We start from the raw sequence: 13,159 nt of genomic DNA on the forward strand, positions 1-13,159 counted from the left end.
CAATAGTAATGACACAACGAAAACATGAACAAGAAAGAAGTTTCACAAGAGACCATTACCTCAGGATGAGGTGTCGACACAGGCCTGGGGCAAGTGAAATGCATTGGGCGCATACACGAATGGATCGAGACTTCCAAGTTTGGCGTTAGTCAAGTGTCTCTAAAACTAGGCTAGTCTTGCTTCAGTCCTCCCAGTATTGATCCACTCATGAGTTTGCCTTGACCACCACGCCTCCTTCTTTCTCTAGGAACGAACACTAATTCGTGAGATCTTTATGATACCACCTTGAGAAAGAAGCCTTGCTGACGCTGCAAGGACTCTGCTTATTGTTGTAGCGAACGACACCTGGCGACAAAGCAACCTAACTACGGAGTCCGAAGACATTCGATGAGAGGATTGAGTCTCGCCAGCCAATGACCTATACCTTTTCCGGCTTCATTGATGCGGCTTGGCAGCACTGCCTTGTCGTTCCTGATCAATTGCTTTGAACTTCCTATCAGCACATCCTCTGCGGGCTATGTCCTCACAACTTCAGGGACACCTGTTACCTATAGCAACATCATTTCTGCTTCCCAATGTTTTGCGTCGCAAGGACCACCAGGTTGCTTGCAGTCTGTCGCCATGACACCGAGATTAGCCAAGACCTCCAAGAAAAAATACCAAGGCGGATGACCTCACGGAGGAGATTATTGTTCTGTCAAGCACCAGTCCAATGCGAATTGGCATGCTTAGCACGTGTAAGCCCCTAAACGAAGCATCAAATAAATCTTCTTTATCTCTGCTACTGATCGCTGATCTCATTTGTGCTTGGCACTGGATATTGCTTTTCGACCATTAAAAACTACACTATTTCCCGTCAGCCCGGCGTCGTCTAGAACCTCGATTCGTCAATAAGCCGAGGTGTCGGGGCTTGGCAACTTTGCTGGGTGGCAGCTCCGACCAGATAATTCTGTCAGCTCCGAGTTGTGCACGTACATGATGGCATACACTTTTCTCTGGCTGGGCTGATCACTTTGCGCGTCTGTAGCGCATTTGAACAACACAAACCTGTTTGGTTGCCGTCTTGTTAGACCAATAGTACTGTGCTCGCTATTGATGTCAGCACTTTTCCGAACCTGGTGTGTCTTTAACATTGGCGTATTGTGCATACTCTGGGAGCAATAGATTGTTGTTGAGTCTACAAGTTTGGTCGCATATTGCAAGCCTGAGAGCATGATCTGACAGGTTTGTAGCCATGTAGGTGAACGAACTGGTGAAGCTGTGCTGTAACTTACATAACGGTCCGTCGCTCAATACTACGAATATTCATACTACAAGCAGTATAGACTGATTCTACGGAAATTTCTGACCAATGAGATCTCTAGATTTCGCGACGCGTCTTAACGCGTCGAAGTATAGCTATCGAACATTCTCCACTACTTGTTTAGCTGACCCTTGCCAAATATTCACAGTCAATAGCAGCACAGTATACAACGAATATGAAGTCCTCAATGAAAAGATTAGCCAAAGACCAAGTTGCAATTCGGAAGTCCCTACCACCGAATTACCTGTTTGAGAGTCTCGAAGCAGAATCACTGCCGGACAACCTTACCGAACTTCTAATATGCCTGACTGGTCCTGAAGGTACACCATATTCGCAAGGCCTATGGAGTCTTCGACTAGAAATACCGGTAGATTACCCTCAGAGTCCACCGACTGCTGCCTTCAAGACACGAATCTTCCATCCTAATGTAGCAGAAGAGACGGGTGCCGTCTGCCTCGAGACTTTGAAAAGAGATTGGGACCCCAATTTGACACTGAAAGACATCTTAATCACAATCTCATGTTTGCTCATACAACCGAACCCGGATTCAGCTCTGAACCAGAAAGCTGGTGCACTGATACAAGAAGATTACGATGCTTTCGCAAGGCAAGCAAAGTTGATGACAAGGATTCATGCACCCATACCAGAGCATTTAAAGAGTGCAGCTTGTGAAGCAAGACGACGAGGGGAAGAAGCAAGCTCGGCAGAAAAGAGTGCAAATGTTCCTCAGCATCCTACAGACCACCCTTCATTAAAAGAGAATCAGTCGTCGCAAAATATAGAGACCGTCAGGAACGAGAAAGAGAAGCCTCTCAAACGCCCCATAACAGATTTATTGAACAACAGCGATCCTTCACACGCACTACTTGAACAGACTGGCAGACGTCGTAAGTCCTCCAAACACGAACATTTGGGCGAGGAAGAGCTACGAGTCAACGAAGAAATCACTGTCCATCTTGCACCACAGCATGATGTTCTACAGCAAGTTACTTCTATCATTCCTACAAAGGTCATTTTCAGAGCACAATGGAGCAAAGGTGCGCCGAAGACAGCGAGAATTGGTATACGAAGATTATGAGTCTAGCCCGGTATACACGAAAAGATTTCTTCAAGTCCCTGGGCTGATCTGGCAGATCAACAAATCGCTTGCGTTCCTGCTATCTGCCAGAGACTATCAAAGATTCATATGAACCTGAAACTGCAGAGCTACGAAATCCTGTTTGCGCGGCTGCTACCGTCCAGGTGTAAACAGATCGACAATTAGCGTATTTTTAGTGCTTGCCTCCAACCAATGACACTTCGCCAGCCTCTTTTTTATCGCTCCTAGCTCCGAGATTAGCGCCTCCAGCCATCTCGACTGCTTCCGCCTTCGTATTTTTGTCTGTCCAGCCACTGCCTGAAAGTGCCGTCGACCAATAGCAAAGGCAAGCGTCTCGAAAACGTGGCTCAAGCCACTCGAAATATGTACCTCATGCTTAGCCAGCCTTCTCAGAGAGTCAGATACAGACTTTCGAGATCGGATATTTATTCGTTGCTGTGAGCACAGACCTTCCTGACCTATCTTCAGCATCTACAACCAAAGCATCTTACAGCACAGACACTGAGAACAAGACTTACAACGAACGCAACAAGTTCATACCGAGACACTTACGGAGATAACTGTTAGCTCTGCTACCACCACCTTCCACCACTACACCACATCACAATGGCACCATCAAGAAACACCTTCTTCACAACATCTCTATTTCTCACAACGGCTTTCGCCCTGCCACAACCACAAGTCCAGGCCCTCAGCTCAATGCCAGTCCTCTCCGCAGACGCAGCAGCCTCCACAGCCCCAACATGGTGGACACCATCAGCAGCAGAATGGGACTGGAAAACCTGGGCTCAAACAGCCACACAACAACAATCGACGGCAGCAGCCGTCGCAGCAACAACAGTCATCACCTCCATCCCATCCAAAGCACTATCACAATCACAATCAGCCACCTCAGTCGCCGCCGCATTAATAACATCCTCCTCATCAGCCCCATTCAACAACCCCTTCACCTCCTACACCTCCATGACAGATTCACGCGGCGTCATCACCGGCATGCCAGCAGTCGTAACCTCTCAACCAAGTCAAGCCGCTGTCGCGACCGTCTGCTCTGGCTGCAGCAGTGTCCTGTCGCAGGAGTCGAGCTGGTCCAGCATGGTGGCTAGTCTGTATAGTTCGACGAGCACGAGGGTTGCTGCTGTGACTGCGAATACCACTATGGCGACGAGTGCGGCCAGCAGGACTTCGAGCGCGAGTGGAAGTGCTACTAGCAGTGGGTTCTCGCAGTCGAGTACGGGTGGTGCTAGTAGGGAGGTGTTGAGTGGTGGTGCGTTGCTGGCTGTACTTGGAGCTGTTGCTGCTTTGTTATAGGAGATATGAAAGGGAAATGTGTAACATGTACAACGACAATATATGGGTATGAGGCGTTTGGGTAAATGGTTGGTTGGCGCTTAGACATAGGAGTTTCGTAGAATAGCATGCATGAAAAGACGTCCGGGAATGGGAACATGAATACATGAACGTATATATCAGCACTGATGAGAGCGATCAGGAGCTTGGTTCGAGATGAAGACAAATATTCCATTGAACACATTTTGCCTCTGTTTTTTGGTTCCTCGAGTTTTCTTGTACTAATCCAGCACTCTCACTTTTTTTGAGATCTTGCCCATCTTGGATCGAGGAAACAGGATCGAGGAGAGAGGAGGGTCACGACGCTGATACTACCTGCTTTCCGCTTGTGCACTGCTCGCAACTGTCAGGCTCTGGTTTGGTTCGAGAGGTAGGTCAATTTGGCAACTGCTATACATCAGGCATCTCACGAGAACTCTATCGCACATCGAGCAGACATAATCGGTCTCCTGCTTCAGGATGTGAATCACATAACACGACATGGTTGTCGTTCTGTGTACATTCAGGTGATGAGGAACCATCGAGCAGGTTTGAGCATTGCCAGAATGTGACTGAATGATAATGGATGGCGCGATGAAACATAGCCAACCGCTGTCGAAAAGGCGGTGAATGTATAGCTGACTATTTAATGTGACCTTGTCGAACAGTGACAGTGCCTGGTGCATATATGTAGAGGTTAGTAACACAATGGCAACCGGCATGAGCAAAGAGGAACGGTTTATACCCTGCACAGCTGAACTCGATCATGCTGCACAGAAACACAGCGTTCGGAGATCCATCGTTGCACCGAACCGGTATACAGGTCATATTAGAAGATTGGGGTGCAGTCGTTCATGGGTAACGGAGTCGCCATCGTCCTGTATGATTCATACTAGCGGTGCAAGACGTCAGTTGGCCCAAACCTGTGAACATGGACATATGCTGGCAGCCGATTACTCAGTAGCACAAAAATTGACTGGCGTGCTGAGGCGAGGTTGGTGTCATTGTCGGTCTGATTTGAAACGCATTGCTGCGCGGAGTCAAGATGGATCTTCACTGTAGATCAACTGTAGATCATACAGCACTCGGACGCTGACGATTACCACACCACTGCACATGGTTGACATCGGCGTTTTGGCCATCGGCGCTTTGAGCATGATCAACATCATAATGTTTCCGAAATGAAGATCCATTCCAGATGCCGCTTGGCAGTAGCCAAGTCATCGAGTGTGCCTTGTCGTATGAGTAGAACTTGGTCATACAGTTGTTTGGTTTCGTGCTTGAGCTCATAGCGGAAGGTGCTGCGACAATGCTTGCATTCCACCAAGTTTTGATGATTGACGGGGGTGTGAAAGTGTGGCATGGTGAAGATATGGAGACAACTTTCCAGGATGCTCCTAGTCCACCTCGAGCCTTCGACATTCCCTTTGTGCAACAGCGCGCAGTTTTTGTGGCTGATGCTATCCTGGTGCCAATAGGTGGTCGAGTGTTGGAACGAGCTGTACCCACTTCACTGGTGGTCTGGAGCAGAGTATTATGTTGTGGTTCGGCCGGTCGGCAGGCTGTATCAGCATGAGCTTGCAAGGGCTCTGAAAGACTTGCAGCGCGCAGCTCTTCGGGCCGCTGCGGTACTGACACCAACAAGGGAACCTCATTGCGAGCATTGGCCCAGGCTCTATAGATTCCATCAGAGAAGCGCAGGCCTGTGGTCGTCACGGTATGTACCTGGCTATGCTGAAGTCGTCTTTCGATAGCACAACACATTGGCTCAAAAGAACTACCTATCACATGCTTGCTCTACGATTTGAGCCACGTTGGATCGGAGTAGAGCCGAAGCCGACCAGTATCTGCAAATCATTCTGCATATGCTGATCATACCTGGAAAGCTTGCTGAAACGTGCATGCAGCTTGCATCAAGTCAGATCGAGAGTGAGATGGAAACAAAAGTCAATTCTAGTCAGTGATCGCCACTCCAACATTGGAAGTCACTAGTCCGTAAACTGAAGCCCGGGTCGAGTGTAGTGAACCACATGACACTTCTGTTCGGAATTTGAGTCCTTGCTTAAGCTGCGGCCTCGAGTTACGTTTCATCAAAGTTTTGATTTCGAAATTAGAAGAAACGCAAAGCTGGCACCGAGGAGAATTCAGTGATTCTTTAGCAGAGCTCGATAGACGAAAATACTGCAAAGGCACCTATAGGCAGAAGGTTTGGGAGGAAGAGGATTGGAGAGGAGATCTTTGAGCCATACCCTTTTAGGTCAAGTCTACATGCAATGAGAAGAGGAGTTCGCGTGGGCACGCTGCAGTGCATCGATCACCAGGTCAGTGCTTTACGCACTCGACCGCTCCAAGAAGCGAACCTAATGCCTGATTGGTATAACGAGTAAGCCATCACAGTGCCCGCCTAGCTGTCACACCGGGGTAGATCACATCCTCATTGGTCTCTCAGGCTGACTGCGACATCTACAAGAGACCGAGCTTAGACAGCTCGAGATCTTGTCTCAAAGCAGACAGGAATTGTTTCGAAGGTCGAAGGAATCTATAGCAGGCATAAGTCTCATTGTCTGAGGAATTGTCATTGGACAGTGCGGCTCAAGCGCACAGATTAGAACACCCTAAGACGGAGGAAGCGCATTAGCCAATGGTGAGGTCAATATGGTTGATTGTCCCATAACTCCTCATGGTGGCGTCGTCTCGGTATTGTGTTTTCCAGAGAATAATGTATAGGGACACAAATCCAGCCAAACAGGATATTCAGATTTGACGAACAGAAAAGAAGACTGGTAGTTTATATCAGAGGCGTGGGAGTCTTCCAGAACAGGTGATAGCGCATATAACAGGTGCGAACCGTGGATGCTGCCTTCCTTGATGGCGAGCCGAATCCACCCCTCCATTACAGAATGGTAGCAGGATGTTGGGTGCTTGGAGCCTGGCAGACTGGGATCCTTACCCGTGCACTCTGCATACAGTTCGTGAGTTGCTCCAATAGAGTGCAGCAGGTGGTGCTAGGACCCATAGTCAAATGCTCATGTGCCACAAAGTGTATCTGACACTACTGCGCTGCACAAGCATTAAGCAAGCTGGGTCTCATGGTCTTCTCGACGCCTTCTCTTCCTGCCAAATTCGTGTCTCCCACATCTTGCGCTCTCATCGGAATACGAGCTTGGAATGGAGAGTACCCTTTTACACCATTCGTGAGCAACAAAAGGTGGGGACCGTCCATCTATCATCTGGTGCCATCCTTCAGTGGACTATTCCTATTCCTGTGATGAGCCTATCGCTTGCTTCCGGCGCCATTCGAAGCTACGTACGACACGCTGGGGCTTTTCACCTTCAATAGCCTGACGCATATCGCCATCTTTCTGCATTCTGCAGCTTGCTGGATGTACGTCCATCCCATCCACTTACCTTCTGCATACATTCGATTCGGCTATCCAGTCATCTTGACAAGATTCCGACTTGCGTGAGTCGTGGTACTAGAACGAACGATCCGCCAATTACCCAATTATCCATCACGGGCTGCTTGCTGTATTTCATCCCGCCGCCAATCTAGGCTTAAACAAGCATCGTCATCGGCATCGCGTCTACTCCTACTGCTTCACCCGACGTTGTTGTCGCGCTTCGGCTGCATCAACGAGCAGAGGCACGGAAGCATATGCCAAACAACATCAGCATCCAGAGAGATCTACGAAGTCAACATCGACAGCGACAGCTTTGACTTGCAATAGCCCCGACTCCACTGTGCTCCCATCAAATCTTCGAATTCGTTTGCTGCCGCTTTGCACCACCATACACGGCCACACCATCCATCGCTGAGGTTGTACTGTCGCCCATCAACCATCCTCGCTAGCTGATGCTACACACCGCCCTGCCACGATCGCGCGTCAATTTCCTTGCTCGTGACACCAATCTCGCCGTCGCCGAGCGCGGCAGTCACAGAAGCAAGTAGCCGAACTGCCCGTCTTCCCGGCGAGCTCTCTGCGCACAACTCAGTGCTGCGACCGGGCAGCTCTGGTATCGCCGCTGATGCCACACCTCACACAACTTGCGCTGTCCTCTTTCGACAAAACCTGTCCACCGTTCTGAATATGTCTCTCTACTCGCCTGCTGAGCAGTCTTCCAACCGAGTCAATGGTCAAGGGAACATGACTGATGGCTCTGGGACCATCAATCCAGCTGCACTAAATAGTCCTGGTGGTGGTAAGCATTCTTCTATTGACTGCCCGTCACTTCGAGTCCATGCGCCAGCCCTACTTTCGCTTCCTGCACCTCATCTACATTGGTACCTAGGCTAATCTGGCGCGTGTGTAACAGTTTTGATTCCCCAATCGAATGTCGATCCGACTGCTCGCAGGTTAAAACGAAGTCGTTCGCCAGATGACCACGGCGATCATCCGCATGGAGACGAGAATGGTAAGACTACCTGCTTCACTCACCACTCATGGCTGACACGATGGAAACCAGACGAATCGAAGCCTCGAAAGCGCGGGCGTCCCACAAAGACACCTCGAACGTCCGGCGACTACACCTACGATCAGAGTAACGCCCTACCTACGCCTTCGAGTCAGACCTCACCAAGCCTAGCCACAACACCTCAAATCAAGACCCAGAGTGGTCCGGTACAGTCTGCCGTGACCCCAACGCAATCCTCGCCTCCAGCTCGAGCGACGCCTAAGTCTACCCTCAAGGCGCTGCCTACGGTCAGAGATCACACCAGCGATCAACTCAGTCCAGGTGGAGATGAATACATCGCTCGCGAGTATGACGACCAGGGCGAGAAAAAGGTGGACGAGCTGGGCTATCTACAAGGTGGTCGAGAGTACAAGCTTCGCACATTCACTCTACCTGGACGAGGCGAGAAACTGTTCATGCTTGCGACAGAGTGTGCCAGGACACTTCAATATCGCGACTCGTACCTGCTATTCAACAAGAACCGGTCGCTATACAAGATCATTGCATCGCCGAAGGAGAAAGAGGAATTGGTTCAACACGACATACTGCCGTACAGTTACAGATCTAGACAAATAGCTTTGGTCACAGCTCGATCAATGTTTCGACAGTTCGGAAGTCGCGTTGTCAAAGATGGCCGACGCGTGAGAGATGATTACTGGGAAGCTAAGGCTCGAAAACAGGGTTTCACTGAAGAGGATGCCGCAGGCGAGAAAAGACCTGGTGCGGCTAGAGCAAGAGAAGCTGCTGCTGCAGAGGCACTTGGAAACCGTCAGTTACAAATGTACGGCAACATTGTATATGCGAACGATCCGAACTTTGCAAACCTACAGCCCCCTCCAATGCCACCTGGTATCGCATCCACCATGGCTCAAATACCCCTCATGGAAGCATATGATGCCAAATATCGAGACGTACCAAGACCGCGAATGGAGAACGTTGGGCCAGCCTACGCAGATGTCGTGCGGACTAGCAGTGATGCCGATATGGCCAGTCAAGTTGCTCATGCTGCTGATTACAGCAAGCAGGTCAATGCTCAAGGGCGCTTCCGACGAGGTATTGTGGAGGAATACTGGCATCGCCCTCATGATCCTCCTGTCTCAACGCCACAACAGACCAATGCAGAGCCTGTCACAGCGTCGCAGTCTTTACAGTCTCCTACCTACGACGCCGTCGAGCCTCTAAGTCAGGCAACGATGCCTGCTCCTCAACAACCAGCTATACAGACACAAATGAACCCTCCTCCCAGTTTTCCGCATTCACAAAACCCGGCACATTCGCCGTCACGAAATGTAGGTCTCTATGGAGGGCAAGCCGTGTACCATCCACGAAACCCATCGTCGCTGGCCAATCAGATATCCCCCAATGCCTATGGATACTCGCCCACAAACTCGCAGTCACAACAGACATGGGGTCAACCACCTCCACAACCACAACAATCTCCAGCCATGTCAAATCGTATGTATAATTCCTCGCAGCAGTCTCCGCACATGGGCCATACACAGATACCTTCGCCTATGCCAGGTGGTCACAGTCACTCGTCGCATCCACAACAGCAGCAGCAACAGATGCAGCCTTCCCCAAGCTTTCAACAATTGTCAATGGGGAACATGGGTGGTGGCCAACAGCTTGTTCCCCCTGGCGGTGGCTTGAGAGCTATGGGTGCAGCTGGATATGGCGGTATGGGTATGCCGCAGCATATGTTTAATCAAATGGCTGCATCGGGGGCGAACTTTATGCAGCAACAGCAGCAGCATCATGGCGGTCAGCCTCAGCAAAACTGGACAGGGCAGCAATGGCAGCAAGGATACCAATAGATCTGACCAGATCAAGCACCTTAAATCCTGCTAGGTTCATCACGTGGTGAATACAGCAACAAGACAAGTTCGTGCAAGGAACCAATAAAATCGGTCAGACAAGAGCTTTGCTGATTATTATACACGCAGAGCCCTGAGACCGGACTGGGAACAATCTCAAGCCCTACCACTGGACGTGAGCTCAGGACAGCAGGCATTGCACAAATACATGACCTGAGAATTTGTCTGCCCTCGCTGCGGACGTCAAGATGTATCTTTGACGAACAACGCCAGCATGTCTCTTCCCCAATACGGCCGCTAGTACGACTGCGTTCAAGCCAGGTCTAATACCGTCAAGAAAGTGAGCGTAGTCGGGTACTTGAATACGAGCACAACATACCATTTGGGCTATGGCGACTACGTGCCAGTGTTACGGGACCCATGGACGCCTCGTCGATACAGAGATGCATGACCTGCCTACGGCTTGACTGATCATTGCTAACATATGTGTATTGCTGTTGAGATGGGTAACGGTTTCGGCTGATGCATCGCCTTGGTCATGTCGCCTGCTGTACACCACGAGAGATTATCTCGATATGTGAGTTTGGTTATCCTTATAGGAAGCATCTCGATGCAAAGGACTGCCTCGTACAGACGACAGGCAACAGTCTTGCCACGGCAGCATACAATTGCTATACGGATTTGCAGCAGACATCTTTATATATTTGACATTTTAAAATTTGACACACTCTGATTTGCATATGGACGGCGAGCAAGCATGAAATTGGGATTTGATGCATACTGGATTGCACACATAGGCTGGCGCAAGATATATTGCGTGATTTGCACTCGGACGGATATACATCTTTGGGCGTACTTGACTTCGATTCATCTATTCGCACATTTCGCATCATTGTATTCCTGGATATTTACCCTGAATAGCTACTCTTTGGCCATTCGATGTGCCACTTAATATTAACTTCTCTCCTCCTTGTTTGATTCTGTACTCTCTGTGACGGGACCTTCATATCAAAGTGACAATCGTTGTGTGCGAATGTTCGCGCAGTGTTGTCTTTTGTGTTGATCTCCTACCGAGATGTAATTTTACTCCAAAGCCACGGAACCCATTCTATTCCTCGACGCTTTGAATATTCCGAACTTACCCCTTACTGCTTTTTGATAAAATTGTTGCAAGAGAACACGACCGCAACGAGGTCGTTTAACGCTGCACCAGCAGCCATAAGTTTACCAGCGCAAATCGACAATATTTGAGTCGGCCCGTGCAACGATTTTAAACCCATAACCACACCCTCAACGAAATGGTTCTTCGACCTCGACATGATCAACCTTGGCTTAGAGCGAATTGAGCGACTACTCCAGCATATTGCTCGCAACATCTTTGAGCAAGTCAATTTCAATCCTCCATGGAAGGCTATACATATTGCTGGAACGAACGGCAAAGGAAGCGTTGCAGCATATACTTCCTCCTTATTGCGGAGGGCGGTGACTCGTAAAGATGGTCTCCCAATGTAAGTGGTCCCGAAGATTGACTATATCTGTCGATCAGTCCATCAGACACGCACTACATCACCATTAAAGCACAAACTGACTGATATCTCAGCCGAATAGGACGATTCACGTCACCACACTTCATAGATCGCTGGGACTGCATTTCGATCAATGATCAGCCCGTGAGCAGAGACGTCTTCGAAAAAGCCGAGAAGCAGGTCTACGCGCTCAAGCACACCGTCAGTAGCGAACTGCGTGGAGAAACTTCTACTGCCTCGCATACCTCCGACAAGCAACTCACCGAAGATGAGCTTCGTAGAGAGACTGAGCCTACAGAATTCGAACTACTCACAGCAACAGCCTTCAACATCTTCTCCCAACCAGATCCGAGACCCTGTGATATCGCCGTTATCGAATGTGGCCTGGGCGGTGCCGAGGATGCCACCAATGTTCTTCCAGAAAGTGCCATCGGTATGAGTGTCATTACCAGGATCGGACTTGATCACCTAGGTATATTGGGCAACGATGTGAAGGATATCGTACGCCATAAGGCTGGTATTTCCAGAAGGGGTATCAAAGTGATAGTCGATGGGGACAATGAACCAGAGATACTTCGCCTGATCATGGATGCAATCAGGACGAAATGCAGCTATGACGAGAAGACAGCAGGAGATATGGTATCCATAGTGCATGGGAACGAATTGCACGAATCACTGGTACCTGGCACAATTACTCGACAGAACCACCCAACTGCTGGCTCTAACAATACCCTTCCAGAAACCCTGCAAAGTCTAATGCCACATCAATGGTCAAATCTAGCAGTTGCACAACAGGCAACTATACACATACTGCATCAGGACTACCAGAACTATGACTCATTAACATACAGCAAAGCCATCGAGGCACCGAGCTCGTGGCCAAAGCTTCTCGAAGAAGTACTCAGAGACGCCTCTATCTCTTACCCTGCGCGACTGCAGCGCTTATCACCTGGTTGGCTAAATGAGAAGGACCGCGACACCTTTCCTCTGTTGAACGATACTCCCGTCCTCCTAGACGGTGCACACAACGAGCAGTCAGCCGAAGTACTGCGAGATTACGTTGACCGCGCAACTGGCTCCACCAGCACCACATCGAGAAGACCAGTGATATGGATCTTGGCTCTATCCTCCACGAAATCACCCGAAGGTATTTTCAAGACTCTGCTTGGGCCCAGGCAGCCTGTGGATGCACATGACACCTTCATTGCTCATGCTCAGCAAACGATCATCTTCACCTCCTTCGGTCCTGTGGACAACATGCCGTGGGTTAGGCCTGCGCCTGTACCGTTACTCATGTCTGCGATAGACGACGCTGTGAATCTTCCAATAAGTGTCAATATCGAGCACGGCACGACTAACATCAGTGAAGCACTCAAGACAGCTGAAGGAATCCTCGCTAAGTACGAAGGCAAAAAGGGTTCTGAAAAGCCTCTTGTGGTGATGGCTGGAAGCTTATATATGGCTAGCAATGTTCTCAGGATGGTACGAGATGGCAGAGAGGAATTTGAACGATGGTGGGATGAGTCGCAGAGATGACGAAAATTGAATTGAAATGCCTTCTAATACTGAAAGCTCTATCAGTCTGCATTATAGTGGCCATTCAAATATGCTAATTAGGGCTAGACAGCACAGAAACATT

General features: G+C 49.4%; 3 protein-coding genes across 3 annotated transcripts; all 3 read left to right on the forward strand.

The window, feature by feature from the left end:
* Positions 1-1,478: 1,478 nt before the first annotated feature.
* On the forward strand, positions 1,479-2,381 carry LTR64_006893 (uncharacterized protein; the record flags this gene model as incomplete). The annotated part of the gene is made up of 1 exon (XM_064901219.1): positions 1,479-2,381. The coding sequence occupies one exon, from the start codon at positions 1,479-1,481 to the stop codon at positions 2,379-2,381; it is 903 nt and encodes a 300-aa protein (XP_064752295.1).
* Positions 2,382-7,816: 5,435 nt separating this feature from the next.
* Positions 7,817-9,994, forward strand: LTR64_006894 (uncharacterized protein; the record flags this gene model as incomplete). Its single annotated transcript, XM_064901220.1, has 3 exons — positions 7,817-7,928; positions 8,043-8,141; positions 8,193-9,994. 3 exons carry the CDS (start codon positions 7,817-7,819, stop codon positions 9,992-9,994), a joined length of 2,013 nt encoding a protein of 670 aa, XP_064752296.1.
* A 1,317-nt stretch (positions 9,995-11,311) lies between these two features.
* On the forward strand, positions 11,312-13,056 carry FOL3 (folylpolyglutamate synthase; the record flags this gene model as incomplete). The annotated part of the gene is made up of 2 exons (XM_064901221.1): positions 11,312-11,502; positions 11,595-13,056. The coding sequence occupies 2 exons, from the start codon at positions 11,312-11,314 to the stop codon at positions 13,054-13,056; spliced, it is 1,653 nt and encodes a 550-aa protein (XP_064752297.1).
* Between the last annotated feature and the right edge of the window lie 103 nt (positions 13,057-13,159).

Source organism: Lithohypha guttulata (assembly GCF_036872675.1).
Source record: "Lithohypha guttulata strain CCFEE 5908 chromosome Unknown scaffold_5, whole genome shotgun sequence".
NCBI classification, from domain to species: Eukaryota; Fungi; Ascomycota; class Eurotiomycetes; order Chaetothyriales; family Trichomeriaceae; genus Lithohypha; species Lithohypha guttulata.